The sequence below is a fragment of the Rhinolophus ferrumequinum genome, chromosome 12, assembly GCF_004115265.2.
Source record: "Rhinolophus ferrumequinum isolate MPI-CBG mRhiFer1 chromosome 12, mRhiFer1_v1.p, whole genome shotgun sequence".
NCBI lineage: Eukaryota > Metazoa > Chordata > Mammalia > Chiroptera > Rhinolophidae > Rhinolophus > Rhinolophus ferrumequinum.
In genome coordinates this window covers 73289759-73310276 of record NC_046295.1, presented here as the reverse complement: position 1 = coordinate 73310276, position 20518 = coordinate 73289759, and the positions used below count along the sequence as shown (strand labels likewise).

Sequence of the window (20518 nt, the reverse complement as noted above, 5' to 3'; positions counted from 1 at the left end):
CAGAGCTGAAGTAGTTTGCTGCTTAAAAGGACCAAGGTTCCTTTTGTTTCTGAATATTTTACACGTGTAGACATAATTTTAAAAGTATTTTGAAATTGTTTCAGGCATGTAGACAAAATAGAATATAATAAATAACTATATACTCACCACACACAGCTTTTTCACCTGCTGTTGTTTGGCCAAATGTGGTTCAGATTTTTTCCTCAGAAATTGTAGCTCAGATAAGTACCGTGTGTGTATCCCTCCCTGATCATGTTGTATTCTTTTCCCAGGGATAACTATTCCTGATTTTTTGTCTGTCATTACCTTAAGTGTTTTTATACTAAAAAAAGGTGTGTGTGTCTCTGTAAATTTTATGTAACATTATTTTGTGCATTTTCAAGTAAGCGGCATCACTTTGTACGTATTATTCTGCAACTAACTTTTTCACTGGACAGTTTTGAGTTTGGGCATGATGAAATGTATCACTGTAGTTCATTAACTGCACAATTTATGTCTCTATTCTCTTGTTGATGGACATTTAGGCCTCCGCTATTTTGTTACTATGAACAGTGCTGCAATGCAATGAACACTGGTGTTGTCTTACTGTGTTTAAGTGTTGGGGGTTTCTCTAGATAACGTAGCCAGAAATAGTATTGTTGCTTGTAGGATATCCACATCTTTGACTATTAATTATTGCTGAATTGTTCCCCAAGATGCTTTTATCTTTTTATAATTTCACTTGCTTTTGGTTTTGTGCAGTTACATAATGGATTCTCTAAAGAAGAATATGCCTGAAGAAAATACAACATACGAAAATCTATTTTACTACAAATAAATTAAAAGATGGTTGGTTGGTTAGATTCTTGGTAAATTTGTTCCTGTTTAAAAACCTTATGGAAATGGTCAGATATGCACAAGTAGAGAGAATCCCTCTGAATTCATGCATAGAGAATCCCTTATCAATTATCAATAATTATCAACAGATGATCAGTCTTATTTCACTCTCCCTCAAATAGATTATCCCCGCAAATAGATTATTTTAAAGAAAATCCCAGATTTTCATATAATTTATAAATAATTTAATATGTATCTCTAAAACATATGAGCACTTCGCCCAAAGAAACCAATTATCACCCTCCAGAAACAATTCCATGTTATCAAATATTCAGTGTTCAAATTTTCCCAATTATCTGGTTTTTAGTTTTATTTACAATGTTTAAAATATGATTACATTGTAAAAACATACTTTTAAGGAATCAATTTAGTCTGTTTTATGTAAAGTGAACTTGCAGATTTTTGGTTTATCATAGATTCATGTTTAAACAGGCAGTACCTAAAAAGTAATTTGGGTGTAGTCTAACCCTTTTTCTTATAAGTGAAGGAATTGAGGCTCAGAGAGGTTGAAATTTGTTCAGAGTCGGTCAGCTCATTATCATGAGTAGCAGAGCTGGAATTAGGATGCAAATCTTCTGATCCCAAATCCATTGCTCTTACACTAATTACATTGTATTGCTTATCATATTTTTTGTAAGTCCATTACCTCTATCACTTTTCTAAATTTGTCATTTAAGAATTTTTTCCAATGGCTTTTCATAAATATCAGTAGTACTAATCTTGTGATTTACATCAGGGTGTATTTTAAAAGGAGTTTGTGAAAGGGCTGAATTATAATATCAACACTTGTGCCAAAGATATTGAGCTGTACTGAAAAGCTACTTGTCTTTTCTGACCTAAATACACAGTTTCCAACTGTTGCAGAGGATGCCAGAAAGAGAATGAGTGTTGGCAAGACTCTGGAAATTAAATTGTTATATCACGGAAGAATCTAATGTATTTCTTAATTTTTAGCACTTATATATGAAAAATTTTCTGTATCAACGTAATAATAGTTTGTGAATTTATGCATTTTATGTGCAGTCAAAGCCTATTATTTTGACAAGGTGAAAACAATGACTTCTATTTGTTTTAAAATTGATGATTTTTAATATTACAGTTTGTTTATAACTAGGTTCTGAGGTCATTTTGCAAAGCTAAGTGAGAGAAATAATTGTGTCCATTTTATCTCCAGATATGGTTTCTTTGCCATGCTCTGTTCTAGAATGGCAACAAAAAGTCTTTTCAGAACAAGAGACACCTTTTGAAGCTTGTTTACTAAGGTGCTGGTTTACCCTTTGGTGTTAAGTGTGCTGCAGTGGGCACAGAAGGACAGAGAATACTTAAATACTTAACTGTTTCTTGGCACATTACCCCATTTTCCTTTTGATCAGAATTGTCACAAGATCTGTACATTCTAAAGATAGTCTGATGACCTCTATCACAGCCTGTTAGTGAGAAGAAAATAATAGTACTGAGGCAAGTACAGTTCAATGCCACTTCATGTTTGATTATAATTTAAAGGACTAGATCTCAAGTTGTGCTTTTAAAGATCACTGGAAACTTAAATAGATACCTGCTCTTTGATTTGCTTGTGAAGGGAGTGATGTGAATTGTAAAAGATGCTAGAGACCCGACTTCAGTTCTAGGGATAGCTCGGCCATGTGTGGTCATGGGCAAGTCACTTAACATCTTTGTACGTTTGCACTTTCATATTTTAAAAGATTATAAAAGAAATTTATACCAGTTATTCTCTTCCCCCCACTATTTTTCAGGGCTGTTGTGAGCATTGAATGTGATGTTGTACGTGAAAATATTTTGAGAAATTCATTGGAGTTTCTCCTTTGTGCCATGCATTATCTAGGTGCATAAAACAAAGATATATGCCAAATCCTGTGGTGAAATAGAACAGGGTCAGAGGTGTGCTGGAGGAACGGTTGCTATTTTACAAAGGCTGATTAGGGATGGGCTAAGGATTAGGTGACGCTTGAGCAGACACCTAAAGAGGTAAGAGAAGGAGTTATGTAGATATCGGGTAAACCAGCAAGTGTAAAGGCTCTGAGGTGCGAGTCTGAGTGAATTGTTTGAGAAATAGCAAGGATACCAAAGTGGGTGGAACACAGTGAGAGAGGGAAGAGATTAATGTAAGGGTGAGTCCTGAGGCAGCCCAGCATTTGGAGGTTGTGGAGATAGGAAAGATGGCAGAGTAACTTAGGAAGTGGGAGAACTGAGAGAGTGGTATACTGGATGGAAGCCAAGGGAAGTGAACTGTTCAGGTAGGGAGCAGGTGAGTGTGTCACCTGTCTAAGAGAGAGGTGACCGAGATGAGGACAGAATTATTCATAGCATTAAAACACCATGGAAGTCCTAGGGGACCTTGACAAGGGCTGTTTCCTGGACCATTGGGGTGAAAGGCTGGTTGGAGTAAATTTAAGAGAGAATGGGAGGAGAAGAAATGGAAACCAAAAGTGTAAACTCAAAGAATTATGTATGCCCTAAAAGGGGCAGAGAATCAGGCTGTGGGGAGGCAAGAGGTCAGGGAAAGTTACACAAGAGAGACGGGAGGGGGTGATTAGTGGAGTGATATCCTTGAGTAGGCAAAAGGGGATGAGCTCTAGGAGGCTTTGAGTTGAGAGATTTGGATTAGACAGGAATTGGGACAGTTCATTCATAATAACAGAAATGTAGAATATATGTGAAAAGATGCAGCAAGGTTGGTATTTTGATCGATGCAGAAAGCAGGATGATGAGTAAGGATATGGGACGGATGTGTAGATGTTTGAAGAGACAAGAGAAGAAAAGTGCGAAAGTGCATGAATATTTGTTTTTTCTCAGTGGTGCTCCTGGACATTGCAGGATGTTTAGCATCCCAGGGTACCAAATGCCTAGGATAACCCACCATTGTGACAAACAGAAAACTCCACATCACATTTTCAAATCCCTCAGGGTTGTAGTACCACCACTGTTTGAAAACTATTGATTATTGGGCTTTTTGAAGTTAGACCATGAATTTAGGAAAAAGATGAATTAGCACAGTGGTGTTACCCTCCAACCCCCATTCAGTTGTCCAGGGTTACTGGTAATGTATAGTTGAGAGGGTAGGATTTAACCAGGGCTAGGGTTTTCTAGGAGGGGATAACAGAGGGAATAGCTGGTGTGAGTGATAAATGATGGGTTGTGTAATTTCAGTTGGATAAGGACAAAAAAGAGGACATGAAAAGAGTGAGGGACTATGAAAGGTGGGCGGGATTGATAGGTTATGGGCCTGCGTGAGGAGTGGGTGTCTAAGGTAGGAAGGCAGGTGAGGACATTGGAGGAAAGGAATGCAAGGAATGGAGAGGCCAGAATTTTAGAAGGGTCATTAATGTGGTTATCGAAATTGCTAAAAATAATGCCAGGAGTAGAAGGGAACGTGTCAGTGAGCTAAGTAGTAAAGTCCTGAAGGAATGAGAGAGGGTTTGAGGGACTAATCCAAGATGGGTAAAATAAGTGAAATAAATAATGGAATTTGTGCTTGTGGAGGAAAAAGTCAGAAATTCCCTATAAGTCACTGTGGTGATGACTGCCATGGAAATACATGGGAAGAGAAGGTGACTTTTCAGATGACCCTTCTTAGATTCTGCAGCTACGGCACTCTCTAAAAGAAAGATAAATCTAGAATTGAATTCAGATTTTTATGGAGCCTCTCCTGAGTGCAAGGCATTGTACTAGGTAGAGATAAGGTTAAGTTATTTCATTAAGGAACTTATGATAAAAATAACAAACTGAGTAACAGAAATGTCATAAAAGAACTTGGAAAGTGCTGGATGGCTCAAAGAAGGAGGAAATTATATTAAACTCAAGTATTAGGTAAAGCTTTCATGGAGGGGTAGGTTTGCAATGGACACTGAGAACAGTGAGAAGTGATGGGAGAGTAGCAGTGTAGTTCAGGTAAAGGGAAGGGTGGACTTAGAGATTAGCGGTGGCACATGGCAGGCGTTCCGGGGAGGAGTCATGATTCCCATTGTGGCTGGAACCCGAGTGGTCAGAGAAATGCCAGGGAAAACCACATTAGTGTTGTATTATGGAGGACCTTGGTAGCACAGTGGGTGTCTGTGTGGAATGCCAGTTACTTAGGTTATGACTAGTCTTTGAAGGTTTTTACCCAATGTTCTCAAGGTGAAGTTTTCTCCAAAAATGGGCTGAAGTGGGGAGAGAATAGTATAGCAGAGGATGAATTTCTGTAAATGGTAAAACATGGCAGAACTGCTTTACTCAGTAATATACAAGACTTCCAAATATTGGTATCTCTGAATCATAAATATCCTTAGTAATAAAATAAGGACAAAAACTCAGGATTTCCATCCTCGTGCTGCATCCCCTTTCCTATTTTTAATTCAAAGAGCTTGGCTCACAAGTTTTCTTTACTTGGCTTTCAGAACAGTCTTAGTTTCCCTCCCACCTCTCAGGCCACTCCTTCTGTGACTGTAGTTGTGCCTCTTCTACTTCATCCCATTCATTGGCACACCTACTCCCTTGGTGATCTTGCGGCTTTACATGTTACCTGTATCCTGAAAAGTACCAAATTTATATCCTAATCCAGACCTCGTTTCTAAACTCATGCTTCACATTTAGTTGCCTACTTGGATATCTAATAAGTATCTCAAATTCAACATGTCCAAAATGGAATTCCTGATCTGAATCCCCAAACCTGCTCTCCCTGCACCTTCTCTAATTGGGTTGCTCAGGCCCAAAATCTTGAGGGCATTCTTGATGCGTCCAGTTCGATCACATCCATTCAGTTAGGATGTCCTGTCACCGTACCTTCAGAATGCATCCGGAGTCTGCTCACTAAGCTTCCTGAGTGGTCTCTCCTTCTACCCTTGCCCTCTCTACTGTGTATTTCAGCATAGACATCATAGAGACCTTTAAAAAATATTTGTCAGATATTGTCACATCTGCTCAAAACTCTCTAAGGGCTCCCCATCTCACACAAAGTAAAAACAACCGTCCTTAAAGTGACCCCCTCTATTTGGAGTTGACAAACTATGTATGGCCCATGGACCAAATTTGCACCACTGCCTGTTTTCGTATGATTCGTGGGCTAAGAATGGTTTTACATTTTTAAATGGTTAAAAAAATTAAAAATTGATATTTTGTGTATGAACATTATATGAAATTGAAATTTCAGTGCCCATAAATAAAGTTTTATTGGAACACAGCCACACCCACTTGTTCACATCAAGTCTGTGGCTATATTTGCACTACAAAGGCAGAGTTGAATTGTAGGGACCTTATGGCTTGAAAAGCCTAAAGTATTTCTTACTTGGTCCTTGAAAGAAAAAGTTTGCCAACCTCTGCCCTGTATGCTCTGGCCCCTCACTCCACCCTCTGTCCTCACTGCCCTTCTCTTCCCACTCACCCTACTCCATCCACATTGGCGTCCATGTTGTTCTAACATGTACCCAGGCACAGTCTTCCTTCCCGTGTCAGGAATGCTCATTCCAGGGCATTCTGACTCCCAGAGCAGGCTGACTCCCTCACCACGTTAGATCTTTGCTCGGGTGTTACCTTCTCAGTGCAGACTGACCGTCTGTTTAACGTTGCATCCCCTCTATCAGGTACATGAGTGCACTTGTGTTGTCATCTGTTCTCTTTTCCATAGCACTTTATACCTTCTGACATACTGTTTACATATTTTTCAATTTATTGTTTTTTGGTTGTTCCTCTTCACCCCTCCCCGGACTTAAACCACAAGGGCAGGGATTTTTGTCTCTTGTTCACTGATGTATCCTAAGTTCTTAGAACGATAGCCGGCATATTATAGGTGCTCAATAAAGACTTGTCGAGATGCATTGAATTCTTTGACCAAATGAGCCATCTAACTGGATGATATAATTCTGTCACAAAGCTGTTCTGTCAGGGATTGGAAAGGGCTAGTGTCCCTTTATTTCAGTGAGGAGATACGTTTCTTGTCACCACTTTCTTTGATGGGGACACGATAACATCTTTTCAATTTTGCACACTGACAGTAAGTATTCAGAAAGCATTCTGGTTCCACTTAGCCAGTTTGTATACTGCGTTTTATGTTAGAATTGCAGCCATTGTACTACCCTTATTTAAACTGTTAATTGAGAAGGGACCTTTTGTCCTGAGCCCAACATTGCAAGGCTTCAGATAATATGGTGGGATTGAGCTGTTCCATCACTGGAGATGTTTTGGGGTAGGACTGAACAGCTGGCTCTTTGGTGTCGGTATGTGTAATATATAGATTTTCAGTTTAGCCTACGTGCCTTTTTTTATATAGAAAATAAAATTTACAGAGGAAAATACTGAAATTCAATTCTTTTCATATTAGTATTGTACAGAAACTGAATGCCATCACGTAGAGAAAGTTTAATTTATTTGAAGGGACATAGGGGGAGTAGGAATTTGTATGTAGTATTTGCTCTTAGTGTGTCCTCATTTCATCTTTGTATCCTCTGTACTTATCAAGCATAGTAGCAGGTGCAGAATATGCAATTAATTAGTATGTATTTACTTGTAAGTCTCACATAATTTATCTTAAATTGAGCCTCTTGTCCTATCAGTGAGGTGTCTTTTTCTAACTTTATCTTGTCCATCTTTGATATAGTGGACATATGATTGTTCTTTCATAATGGAGAGGTAGACTGGATATTTCATTTTTATATAGCTTCTTTTCGAGAAGTTGTATATGTTAATATTCACAACATTTATACTTTTCTATTGTTACTTACTTTGAGAGTAATTTCCTGAATTCTGTATCACATTGTTTGCAAGACGTTACATGAAATCTTTCTGCTCTATGAAAGACACTATGAAGAGGATGAAAAGACAAGTCAGAGATGGGGGGCAAATCTTTGCAAAATACATATCTGATAAAGGAGTCGTATCCAAAATATACAAAGAATTCTTAAAACTAAACAACAATAAAACAGATGACCCAATTTAAAAAATGGAGAGAAGATCTGAACAGATATACCTCACTAAAGAAGATATACAGATGGCAAATAAGCATATAAAAAGATGTTCCACATGATATGTTATTAGGGAATTTAAAATTAAAGCAACAGTGAGATACCGTTACACATCTGTTAGAATGACTGGTGTCCAAAACTTTGACACCATCAAATGCTGACAAGGATTTGGAGCAACAGGAACTCTCATTCATTGTTGGTGGGGATGCAAAATGGTGCAGCTGCTTTGGACGAAAGACAGCCTGGAAGTTTCTTACAAAACTGAACATAGTCTTACCATATGCTCCCATGATCATTCTCCTTAGTATTTACCCAAATGGGTTGAAGACTTACGTCCACCCAAAAACCTTCCCACTAATGTTAATTAGTAGCTTTATTCATATATTACCCAACTTGGAAGCAGCCAAGATGTCCTTCAGTAAGTGAATGGATAAACTATGGTATATCCAGACAGTGGAATATTATTCAGTGATAAAAAGAAATGACATGAGGAATCTTAAATGCATGCTGCTAAGTGTAAAAAGCCAATCTGAAAAGACTACAAATTGTGTGATTTCAACTGCCGTATTTCCCCAAAAATAAGACCTAGCTGGACCATCAGCTCTAATGTATCTTTTGGAGCAAAAGTTAATACAAAAAGTTAATATAAAACCTGGTCTTATTTTACTATAAGACCAGGTATATAATATAATATAATGTAATGTAATGTAATGTAATTAATGTAACATAACAACATAATACCGGGTCTTATATTAATTTTTGCTCCAAAAGATGCATTAGAGCTGATTGTCTGGCTAGGTCTTATTTTCGGGGAAACATGGTATATGACATTTGGAAGAGGGAGGGTCAAATAGGTGGAGCACGGAATTTTTAGTCCAGTGTTGGGTATGATTCTGTACTGGTGGATGCATGTCATTATACATTTGTCCAACTCAGAATATACAACACAAAGAGAGGCTCCTACTGTTAACTATGGACTTTAATTAATATTTTAGTAACATTGTTCATCAGTTTTAACAAATGTACCCCCCTAATGCAAGATATTAACAATAGGGGATGGGGTGGGTGTGTGTGTGTGTGTGTGTGTGTGTGTGTTGGGGAGAAAGGGAACATGGGATTCTACTTTCCACTCATTTTTTCTGTAAACTTAAAACTGTTCTTTAGAAAATATCTATTAATTGCAAAAACAGTACTTGATTAAGTAGTGATACACTTGTACACACATGCCTGTACATATACATTCCACCTGTTGCATAAGGTACTCTTAGTAAGTAGAGCACAGCTAGTATTTTTCTAAGTCCTGTTTTTAGAGAAATATACACCTATCTGATACACGGACAAAACATTTTATTTGATATTTGAGGGTAACCCCCCTCCCCGAGGCCATTTATTGAGTATCTGATATTTGGCAGGTACTTTAAGGTATTTTTATAACCTGTCTCATTTAGTTTGAAGTAGATACTAGTCACCCCAGTGCACAGGTGAAAAAGGTCTGGCTCAGCGAAGTGGACTGCCAAGCCGCTGGTAAGGCAGACCTCGGACGTAGTACGGGTTGGATTCCAGAGCACTGCAGTAAAGTGAGGACCGCAGGAGAGGGAGTCCTAATCTTTCTGCTGTGGAGGGTCTTGCTTTCAGTTTGTGAAAAACCAACATCTGTGAAGAGCAGTAAAGCAAAGTGCAATAAAACGAGGTATGCCTGTGACTCCAAAGCCTGTGTGCTGCTGTACGGTTTTCATAATTACATAGACATAGTTTTTGAAATAGCTAACGTTTATATCCTAATGTAACTGTAAGTGCCTTTAGAGCAAAAACATTATTGAAAGAGATTGTCTAGGTTTGAATCTCGGCTCTACTGTGTACTTTTGCTTTGATTTTAATTAGGTTATGTTATATATTAACCTCTTTATGTTCTAGTTTCCTTGATGTGTTACATGTAAACAGTAATTGAGATTGTTGTGGGGATTAAATGAGGTAATGTATGAAAAGCTTTTAGAACAGTGTGTGGTACAGAATGAGTTTCATGAATATTACCTATTAATAGTGGAAATTTTCTCATTTTATAGAAAAAGGAAACTGAGACTCAAGGAAATTAAGTGATTTTTCTGAGTTACATAATTTTTAAGGTCACAAAGCTACTACATGGCAAAGTCGAGTTTTTTTATTTCAAGGCCAGACTTTCTTTCATCCACTAAGTTAACCATTTTTTAAAAGAGAAACTCTTTAAAACGTGTTGCACTTTCTCCCTATCTGCTTACAGTCTACCATATATAATTTAACTTTTTTTCTCAATCAGATCGATACAGTAAGGAAAAAGCGTTGGCTATGATTTATCTTGTTTCCCCGAAAATAAGACCTAGCTGGACCATCAGCTCTAGTGCGTCTTTTGGAGCAAGTATTAATATAAGACTCAGTATTATATTATAGCCAGTATTATAATTATAATTGCATTATATTATAATTATATTAAATTTTATATTAAATTTTGCTCCAAAAGAGACGCATTAGAGCTGGTGGTCACGCTAGGTCTTATTTTCGGGGAAACACGATAGGTTCTGGACCAGGCCTTGTCTCTGCTTAGTTGTGTGACCTTAATATTTCCGATTGTAGTTCATTTGTTAACTGAGAGGTGGGTAGAATTGGGTTGGATGATTTTAAAGTTCCTTTTGCCGCGCCATCAGGATAGGATTCTGAGATTCACTGCTTTTATCATGAATTAGTGCACTGTGCTGTATGTAATACCCTGAAGTTCCCACAGCTGTAGGGTGGTTACGTACGCTCTGTGCTAGAGACTGAGGAGTGCTGCTGTGCTTTCCGTTTTGGTCAGCCACAGTTTCTCCACTACATCAGCTTTTTCTTAGCATTCTTCCTGCTTTTTCTGCTTTCAGTCTACTTTCTTAATATGGTTGATTTATTGCCTTTACCTTTTTACAAAGTAAAGCTTGTGGACTTTCCTTTGAGTTCTCAACTGAACACATAGCAATCTGTTGGATTCACAACTAAGTACTGAATGGTTGAGTCCCCTACAATGGCGTAGGGTTGGTAATGGGAAATGCTGAACTTTAAATTATGTAGTATGATCTTTCTACAGAAGGTATAATTTTAGTGACAAGAGGTTCTTTGAGATGTCTCTTACCTTGGGGTCATGGTTTAGTTTGTTTCTTTGTTGTATGAAAGGACCCTATGAGTTGTAGATGTGTGCATTCCCTCTTTATCTTGATGTGATATTTGTGTGTAATAAAGTAATTACACTTATTAGTTTAGTTACATAATCTTTTGCTTGTTTTAGTCAAGCTTTACTAGCTTATTTCAGGTGGATTTTGTAAACCAGAGTCAGAGAAGTTGGTTACAGAATATGAATAGTTTTGCATGTAGGTCACAGCTGGGTATCATTTTACTATAATCGTGGGTCTGTTTTTTCATTTGCAGTATTGGGGAGAGTTAAATATCATACCTGTAACTTTCCTGGTCCCAAAAATTCAAAAAGGATTTTTTCCTTTAAGAGAGTAACTGGACTGTATTTGGAAACTTATAGACAAAAGCATAAGGGGGTTTCCTTATTTAAAGAAAAGGTATTTAATGTAAAGAAAAGGTATTGCAAAGGAGAGGAAGCTGTCTCTTTGTGTGTTTATGTACTTTATGGTATGTAAATTGCTCCTAATATCTACTGTTAAAGCATGTGTTCTATTTTGATAGTCACTTCCTAGTTTTTTGGGTTTTTAATTTTATTTTTTATAGCTGGGCATATATAAGGATTTCATCAATGGTCAGAAGAGTTTACTTTTACCCTGTCTGGAATAAAATGTCGTAAAGTGGGTGGAACAAAATGATATGAGGCCTTTGGGCAGAAATATACGGTGGGACCTTGGCCAGAGTCACCCATGGGTAATAAGTGCAGATCTTGTGAATATTCAGGAATCCCACAGAACAGTGTGTAATAGGTTGAGGGGGGGAGCAGGGTCTCTCAGGAGTCAGGGGAACAAAGCCAAAAAAGCACTCTGAATTTTAGGCCTAAAAATGATGAAAGGAAAAACATTGTGCCAACATGTGCTGTGTGTGTGTGAGGTGGTAATATGGTTTCAGTCAATAGTGGTGGTGTATTTCCAGGTGTCTTATCTACTTTTTGGATAGGTCTAACTAATGCCAATTTCCAAGAGAAGAATCTCAAGGTTAATCGCAACATTATTGCCAAAAATAGTATTACTTTTTCAGGTGGTACTTCTTTACTGAATGTGTGTTCATGTATTTATCATTGAGAGTGCGTAACCCAGCTGCCACATTGTGGCTACCAGGAGGGTTACTTTTCTGGCCATGTCACTTAGGCTCTGTCTTGAACCCAGGCCTTCAAAGGATTTGTTTGAACTGAGGTAGTTTTCCTCTATAAAGATTGTTTCTTTTTAGTCGACAATATGTTTATAGACTCCACACTCAGATGCAAAACTGATTGTAAATAAACATCTTTGAAAAGTTTTTCTTTTTCTCTTGCAGGTGTAACCCAGAGAACCATCTTCAAACATCTTTGCAGAATTGACTCTGAGCTGTCAGGGGACTCAGGCTTATGAGGAGGTACTGTCACACAAAACAGTGTCTAGTGAAGACGACAAGAAAGAGGGGAAAGGATCGGAAAAAGAAGCTAAAACACTATAGAAAACCATGGTAAGTTATTATTTTTGTTTTTAAATTAAGTTACAAAAGATTCCAATAGTTTAAAATTGGAAGTGTTAACAGTGAGATCAAATGAAAAACAGTGGTGCGAATTTTTGGCACTAGTGTATCAGGTAAAGACGGTACTCTATTTAGGAAGAGCAAATGAGTTCAGATTTATTATGAGCTCTTTAAACCACAAGATGAAGCCCCATGAGCCTGCAGGGCATAAATTATTAAATACAAAGGAGAGAATGCTCATAAATAATATTTTCTAATAAAATTGGCATTAGCAAACTGATACAAATGGCTAAGGTGACCTTGAACTTGAAATTATGTAGTTTTCTTTAGTCTTCTGTTTGAATTTCAGCCTTTTTCCCGTGGAAATTAAAAATTCTGAACCAGTCCTTTAACTAGTGATATGAATGGTGGAGGAGTTTATAAAATGTGTATTTAACTCAAAAAGCCACCTTTCCCAAATGCTTTTAAAATAATAGGGTCAAGTGGTGAGTGTATTGGGGGCACTGAACTAAATATCAAGGAAACCTTGCTTTTTTGTGGAAAATTCATATTTTTGAATTTGAGATGTTAGATGAGGTTGTAACCTCTGGTGCCTGGTTTTTAATTGGTAAAATGTGCTGAATTTTTTTCTCTCTCAGTATTTTGGTTCTGGAGGATGTTGTGTGAATTTTTTCCCCTTAGTATAAGTGAGAAAAGGCTTTAAAAATGTGTTATAAGTGGGAGAAAAAGAACAAAAATGTTAATCATCAGTATGTTTGAAATATGTTATTTAGTAAGTATTTCTTTTAGTGTTGTTTGATTTTTAAAACTTTTTTCTAGGCATCATAAAAGCTTAGTTGACTTGCTCTTTCTGGATGGTGGGGAAAAATATTAACTTGGGATTTTCTCTATCATTTAGCTTTGTGGTGAGATGTAAAAAATGACACTGATTTGGGGTTCCTCCCAGGTGAATTATTTTCCATGTGAAATAATTATAAATTATTCAGCTCATTTATTATAGTCTCGATATTTTACAATTTAAAGAAATGCTTTATATATATTGTTAGTCATAGTTGATGAAAATTCCTTTCCTAGTTTATTTATGTTAAATTTAACTTAGATTTTCTGGTCTAGAAATTTTGTATTTTTATATAATTTAATTGGTTGATAGGTGTTTTCCAATTTCTCCTTTTCTTAAATCTCAGATTTGAATGAGAATTTTCTGTTTCTGCATAGTTCTTCCAATATGATTTTTTAATACTTAAAAAATATCTATTTGGAGCTTATTTGGATAAAGAAGATTGCCCTTAAGTTTTTTTTGTAATACTATTCATTCAGTTTTTCCTTTCACTATTATTTTATGATGCTTGTCCTGTGACATACAGTTGATTCTTGGATTTAACATTCTTGGATTTAACATTGGAAGTCTGTGTTTGTGAGAGAAGCACCAAAGGTTTGCGTTATGTAGCAATATTTAATTTAGCTACAGTGAGGCCAGTGTGTAAGACTAATTTAGCTAAGTAATTTAGTAACTTACATAAAACTAAGTGACAGAGACAATCCCAAGCTAACATTTTTCCCTACCAGCCAGAACGGAAATATTAGCAGAATTTCTTCTCTAAAGAGCAAGCCAACTAAATTATAATCTCTAGAACAACCTAGCATCTCTAATTCGTTATATGGCTCTTCGTTTTCCTGTTACTTATTTTGGGATATATGAGTAAATCTCATGAAGTGATTTAAAAGTTTCTTTGTGGCAAAAGACGCATGGAAAACTCCTGGTGGACTTTGAGCAAGAAAGGAATCTAGGCAGAGATGACTTTTCCTAGAACAGAGAAAGCTTTGTGATTGCTTTGAGTCCTTTTATTACATAATAATTCAGAGTTTCAAAGGATTGCTTACCTTTTTAGTTCTAGTTTGCTTCATTTTATAGGAAACAATGATGCTCTAGTATTAATTTACTAGTGTTCAAATTAATATGATTTGTAAAATACTGATATTCAACCAAAACCCTGATAAAGAATTGTGAATATTTTATTTTGTGGTAAAGACTTTACAATAAATATTTGCCATCTACTAGGACATAATTTCAAGTAAGTAAAGACACTATAGCCACCCTTTAAATGGAATACTTTTGGCCTCATGGAAACTCACCAAGCTGTCCTTGTTCGTTTTGCCTTGTACTGGTACATGGGTCTTCATGGTGTTTGTAAATTTGGAAATATTCAAAGGTTGTTGACGTGTGACTTACGAGTGTGAAGGAACTACTCTATTACATTTTCATGAAATTCTATTTCTAGGCTCTAATCTGCTTCACTGATTTCTGGGCCAGCATTTCATTTTAATTATCGCTTTTTAAATTTTTGATTTTTTTTTTTTTAGCATAATGGTACCACACATGCATCTTTGTAAATATTTCTTTCTTTTTTTTTTTTTTAAAGGGATCTGAAATCTGGATTTTTTTTTTTTTTTTTTAAGATTTTATTGGGGAAGGGGAACAGGACTTTATTGGGGAACAGTGTGCACTTCCAGGCCTTTTTTCCAAGTCAAGTGTTGTCCTTTCGATCTTAGTTGTGGAGGGTGCCGTTCAGCTTCAAGTTGTTGTCCTTTCAGTCTTAGTTGTGGAGGGTACAGCTCAGCTCCAGGTCCAGTTGCCATTTCTAGTTGTAGGGGGCACAGCCCACCATCCCTTGTGGGAGTCGAACCTGCAACCTTGTGGTTGAGAGGACGCGCTCCAACCAACTGAGCCATCCGGGAGCTCAGCGGCAACTCAGCTCAAGGTGCCGTGTTCAATCTTAGTTGCAGGGGGCGGAACCCACCATCCCTTGCGGGACTCAAGGAGTTGAACCGGCAACCTTGTGGTTGAGAGCCCACTGGCCCATGTGGGAATCGAACCGGCAGCCTTCGGAGTTAGGAGCATGGAGCTCTAACCACCTGAGCCGTCGGGCCGGCGCTGTAAATATTTCTTGATACTTTCATTGATTCCTCCTGCCCCCATGAGCTTTAAAATTACTTTTATTGAGTATTAAGTAAATCTATCCTGAGGGGATTTTGATTGAGAATGTGGTACATTTGTAAATTAGTTTGGGAAGGTGGTTCTTTTGCGATGCATATTTTTCCTGTTCTGGAATTTGGAATGTCTCCTACTATTTTAAAAATTAAAGCCTCGCACCGAAGTTTTGAATGCCAAATAGTAAACAGTATTCTGATGTGTCCGCAGTTTTTCTAGTGTTCACATATAATGTTGTATTTTGTATTGTTACTGTGTTAATGAAATCTCAGTTTTGCAAGGTGCAAAAATCTCCAGCAGTTTGCAAAGGAGGGACTTGGTATCATGAGTAGCCATCATGCATTTCTTAAAGCTAGGGAAGTATCTGTTTCTCACAGATGCTGTGTGATATTTTAGAAGTGGTATTCAAAACACACAGATTCAGCTAACAGGTAGCATATACGTAATATTGAGTGTGACCTGGGTGAACCTTATCGAAAACACGAATGAAAGATCTCTAATTGTCTGGTTTGTTCAGTAGAATGGGATTTTACTTCCTATTCCTGAGCAATTTTTACTGTCTCAATGTTAACTATTTCACAACAGTTTGACAATTAATGCTATGACTTCATTTAAATATATTTGTATGTCATCCTTTTCAGGTAACATTTCTTTTACTGAAGCCATTGTTTTCTTTCTCTCTCTGACAGAGATCTATTAGATCTTTTGCCAACGATGATCGCCATGTTATGGTGAAGCATTCAACAATCTATCCATCTCCGGAGGAACTTGAAGCTGTTCAGAATATGGTGTCTACTGTTGAGTGTGCTCTTAAACATGTCTCAGATTGGCTGGATGAAACAAATAAAGGCACAAAAACAGAGGGTGAGACAGAAGTGAAGAAGGACGAAGCCATAGACACCTACTCCAAGTGAGTGTGACCTGACCTTTGTGGCGCTTTATGATGCTCCCAGAAAAGCTCAGGGTTCCGTCCCACTGGCTTATGTCTGGTGTACAGTCTCCTGTGGGTTTTCTCCATTTACATGATTGTAAATAAGGAAGTTTTCTGAGTTAAATTTGAAAGGAATAATGGTTAGAAAAAGATGGACCTGTGCAGGATGCCTTTTGAGAGTGCACCAAGCCCTTTGAAATCTTCTCTTTTGGAGGTTATGATATGCCATCTTTTTCATGTGTTGGTTCAGCCTCCTAAATTTGGAAATATATAGCAGTGTTTTTGGTTTCTGGAGTAATCATAAAATGTCATTTTTTGTCACGTATTTTAAAACCCTGGTGTAGAAGAAAGAGTGCCAGGAAGTGTGTTCTAAAGGTATTTTTGACTGTTACCTACCTTGTTGATCCCCAGGACCCAGCACACTGTCTGTCTTTCAGATAGTAAATGCTCATTAGATATTTGTGGGATGAAAGGAGGCCTAATGGGAACCAGACTCTTGAGCGGTGACAGCAGAGTAGTCTCAGTGCTGCAGCCGTAGTAAGAAACGCGTGAGATGAAGCTGGTGATAAGTGGAGTCTGCCCATGAAACTTGTTATGCTACGCTAAGCTTCGAGTTACTGTTTTGAGCAGTGTCACTGTGATTGGGACTAAGTGTATGATTTACTTTGAAAGATGAAGCTCATTTAGACTGTACTGTGTTAATAGGATTAAGAACATTATTTTGGCTAAAACTTGTAAATTGAGAATAGAGGTTACAGAATTTATTTCCAGCTTTAATTCTGAATCAATGTGATAAGTGGATAATAGTGGGAAAGTATTGATAAATTGATTCCTTCACAGATAGTGTAGCCTTTTCATTTTCAGATGAAAGATAATCAGTATCAGTTTCCAGTTGAAGAACATAATTGCTTGACTTTGTTAACTCTTTGTAGGTATTATTTATATACATTGTATCTCATTATAGTCTTGTCAGCTTCAAGGTTCTTGGCAGTAATTCAGTTTTTCTTGCATATGTTGGGTTTAAAAAAGAATATTGTCAAATTTTGGGGTTCATGTTAACTAGTAATACCCAATAATCAGTATACCCCAGGCCCTGTGCAAATAAAGAGTCATATACTCCATTTTTAAATCGTACTTTGGAATGTGTTTATCGCCTTTTAAACTCTTTTTTACATAAAATTGTCCATTTTTATCATTTTTAAGTGGAGTTTGTTTTTTCAGTGGAGTTCAGGCCTTTTTAATACATCTTCTGTTGTTCTCAAGGCTGGGCAGACTGAAAAGTACTCCACTAGACTTGCTTAACTGGACCAGGTCACTGTGTTTTAAAGGCTTTTAAAAGATAATGTGCTCCACACGTTTGTTTTGATTTTTAATTATAGCTCTGTGTGGATGCTCTTGATTGTGCTTGTAAAGTCTTTCCATTTTGTGGAATAGTCACAGGCTTCCCATGGGGCAGAACTCAAGTCGTGCAGGATGATTGTGTCTTTATTCGTATAAACCAGAAGCAGGCACATCTTCCAAGAACAAAGCTGTGTTTGATAATAGACGTGCATTCACTCCTGATGTTTGCTGAGTACCACAGAGGGCACAGAGGTGGGTGAGGACTAGCTGATATTGATTAAGTACCCTCGATTGCCAGGCGCTGGTAGGCGGCCTTTACCTGTGTGCTCTTATTTTACCTTTTAACAAATGGACTCAAAAGTCAAGTCACACAAGTTCCCACCATTTGTAATATCAGGAATATTAGGACTCTGTTGTTAATTTTAAGTAATTCCCTATATTTGGGTCGCTTGCTTTACAGTACTTCCCATGTTCAAATTCATTATTCAAATTCAGGAGTGAATTAGGACTTAGTTTCTCTGCTCAGTCCTGCTGTCTTCTATGTGATAAGAGCAAATATATATATCATAATTATGACATAGAATTTAATAAGCGAGCTAATAGTGGCTCGTTTGTAATAGCTACCACTTAGTGCCCATTACTGTACAGATTATTATTCTCATGATTGTACAATAAACCTACTAGTCTCTGTTATTATTATCTCCCTCCTCTGCCACCATTTTACTTATGAAATTTCCACTGCTTCAAATTTGCTTATGAAAAAAAAGTGACTCAGAATCATTAACTAACTGGTTTAAGGTCACTGAAGGGAGTGTGTGTGGTGGAGCCAGGATTCACATTCCAGTTTGTCAAACTCTAGATCCAGTTTTCTTAGCGTCTTCGCTTCAATTTCCACGACTGAAATATGAAAGTACTGAGCAGGGAGAGATTATATGGTGGTTCTGGGGATTAGAAAAATCTTTATGAAGGAGGCAACATTTGCCTCCTTTAGGTTTAGAGGGTGTGTAGGGTTTTGGCAGGCAGTGAAAAAACGGAAGAAAAAAATAAATTCAGCAAAGATCTAGGTGTGAGAAAGTACAGGGACTGCCGAAGGATTAATAGCTATTGTTTATTGAAATATTAATATATGCCAGGCTCCAGGCTAAATTACATTAAATTAAATGGTATTCTCAGTACCACTCTGAGATGAAGGTATTATTGTATTTTTACAAATGAGAAAGGAGGTTCAAAAAGTCAAGTAATTTGTCCTATGTTACACAGTAAGTAGCAGAGCCAGAATTTGAACCAGGAAGTCATGCTATCTCCTAAATCTCCTCTCAATATGCTAAGTGTTCAGTGGGACACCAGGGAAGGCATAGGCAGAGTGCCATCTGTGCGGTGCTTTTGGAAGATCATTCTGGTTGCAGTGCACTGTATACAGTAGAGTGAAGATGGCAGAGGTTAGTCAGTAAGGCCGATGAAAGGGGGTTTTCGAGGTAGTTTAGGTGAGAGGTAATAAGAGACTGAAAAGAAACTAGTTTGAAGTCAATGGTTCGAGGGTGATTATGGAGGGGGAATTTATAAACTATTATTAATTTGGGAGAATGAAAAGATAAGAGGACAGGAATGCAGAAGAAGAAAAAATCAAAGATGCCTATTTTAAAATCAAGTAATTCCTGGCACTTGGGTCACTTGCTTTAAAATGCTTTTTATTTCTTTCTATACTTTTACTACCCTTATAGTTTTTCATTGATTTACTTTTTACTGAATCACTAAGGTGTTCCAAGCACTGAACCAGTGACTGGATTATTTTTAATTCACTGTCTTGTTTCCACTACCACAATTTGTTTCTCTCCCTTCTCCTTTTTATAGTTCATTCTCCACTCCACTGACTTTTGCCCAACTCTGCTGATTCTTCGCCTCCAGCTAGAGTGACCTTTTTCTCCTAACTAACCAAATCGAGACCCCCGTGGAAGTCAGACTTTCAAGTTGCTTTACTGGACCTCTCATTTTGACCTCTCCCTCTCCCTCTCCTGGACTGGAATGCAACCATAATAATATAAAGAACCTGACTGAGTGTTGTGGTCAAACCAACTGGAGTTTGAATTCAGGCTTTTTTCCATTTTACTCTCTCTGTGAACTTAAAAAATTAATTAGCTTTTCTGAGATTCACATTTCTTGTCTTTCAAATGCAGGCTTGTAAGGTTTAAATGAGAATTGTGGCATGCAGTTTGTTCTCTGATGTTACTTTCTCTTCCCCTTTTAAGCAGGTTACTGCATTTTGTACTGAACTACAGTGTAAGCCTCGGGAGCAGGAGAGATTGGATGTTCTTTAGTATGTTTTCCATGCTCTCAACACTTGCTTACTTGTTGAATGACAGCTCAGCTGTTACATTTTCACCTGTGATTAATGAAAAGAAAGCAATAAGAAACTTTCAGTATTAAAATCGGGAATAGATGTAACAGTATTCTTAGCACAACCCATGATTTGATGTTCTTTGAGTGTTCTTTTAACCACACTGGATTTGGGATGCATATACTGGCAGATTATCTTTGGTCTGTTCCTTCTTTCCTCAGCTCTTTGCTTTGATCACATTATTCTGCTTTCCCCGTAAAGTTTTGTGGATTCCTAGAATTATGATATAGCTGAGGTTCATCTAGCGGATCGCCATTTGACAGTTAGTTATGGATGCTGAACCAGAGCCACCGCTAGGGGTCGAGTCCAGGGCTTTTAGATATCTACCCTGATGCTTTTTCTCAGTATACTGTGGTGCTCGTGTTTCT

The 20518-nt window shown here is 37.4% G+C and overlaps 1 protein-coding gene across 3 annotated transcripts in view; it reads left to right on the top strand.

Moving 5' to 3' along the window:
- STRBP (spermatid perinuclear RNA binding protein) overlaps positions 1–20518 on the top strand; it is a 135149-nt gene that overhangs the window by 48444 nt on the left and 66187 nt on the right. For all 3 annotated transcript variants that reach the window (XM_033123890.1, XM_033123888.1, XM_033123889.1), the window contains exons 2-3: positions 12318–12485; positions 16173–16393. In XM_033123890.1, coding sequence (XP_032979781.1) covers positions 12483–12485; positions 16173–16393 — 224 coding nt within the window. In that variant the 5' untranslated portion in view covers positions 12318–12482. The remainder of the gene's footprint in view (positions 1–12317; positions 12486–16172; positions 16394–20518) is intronic.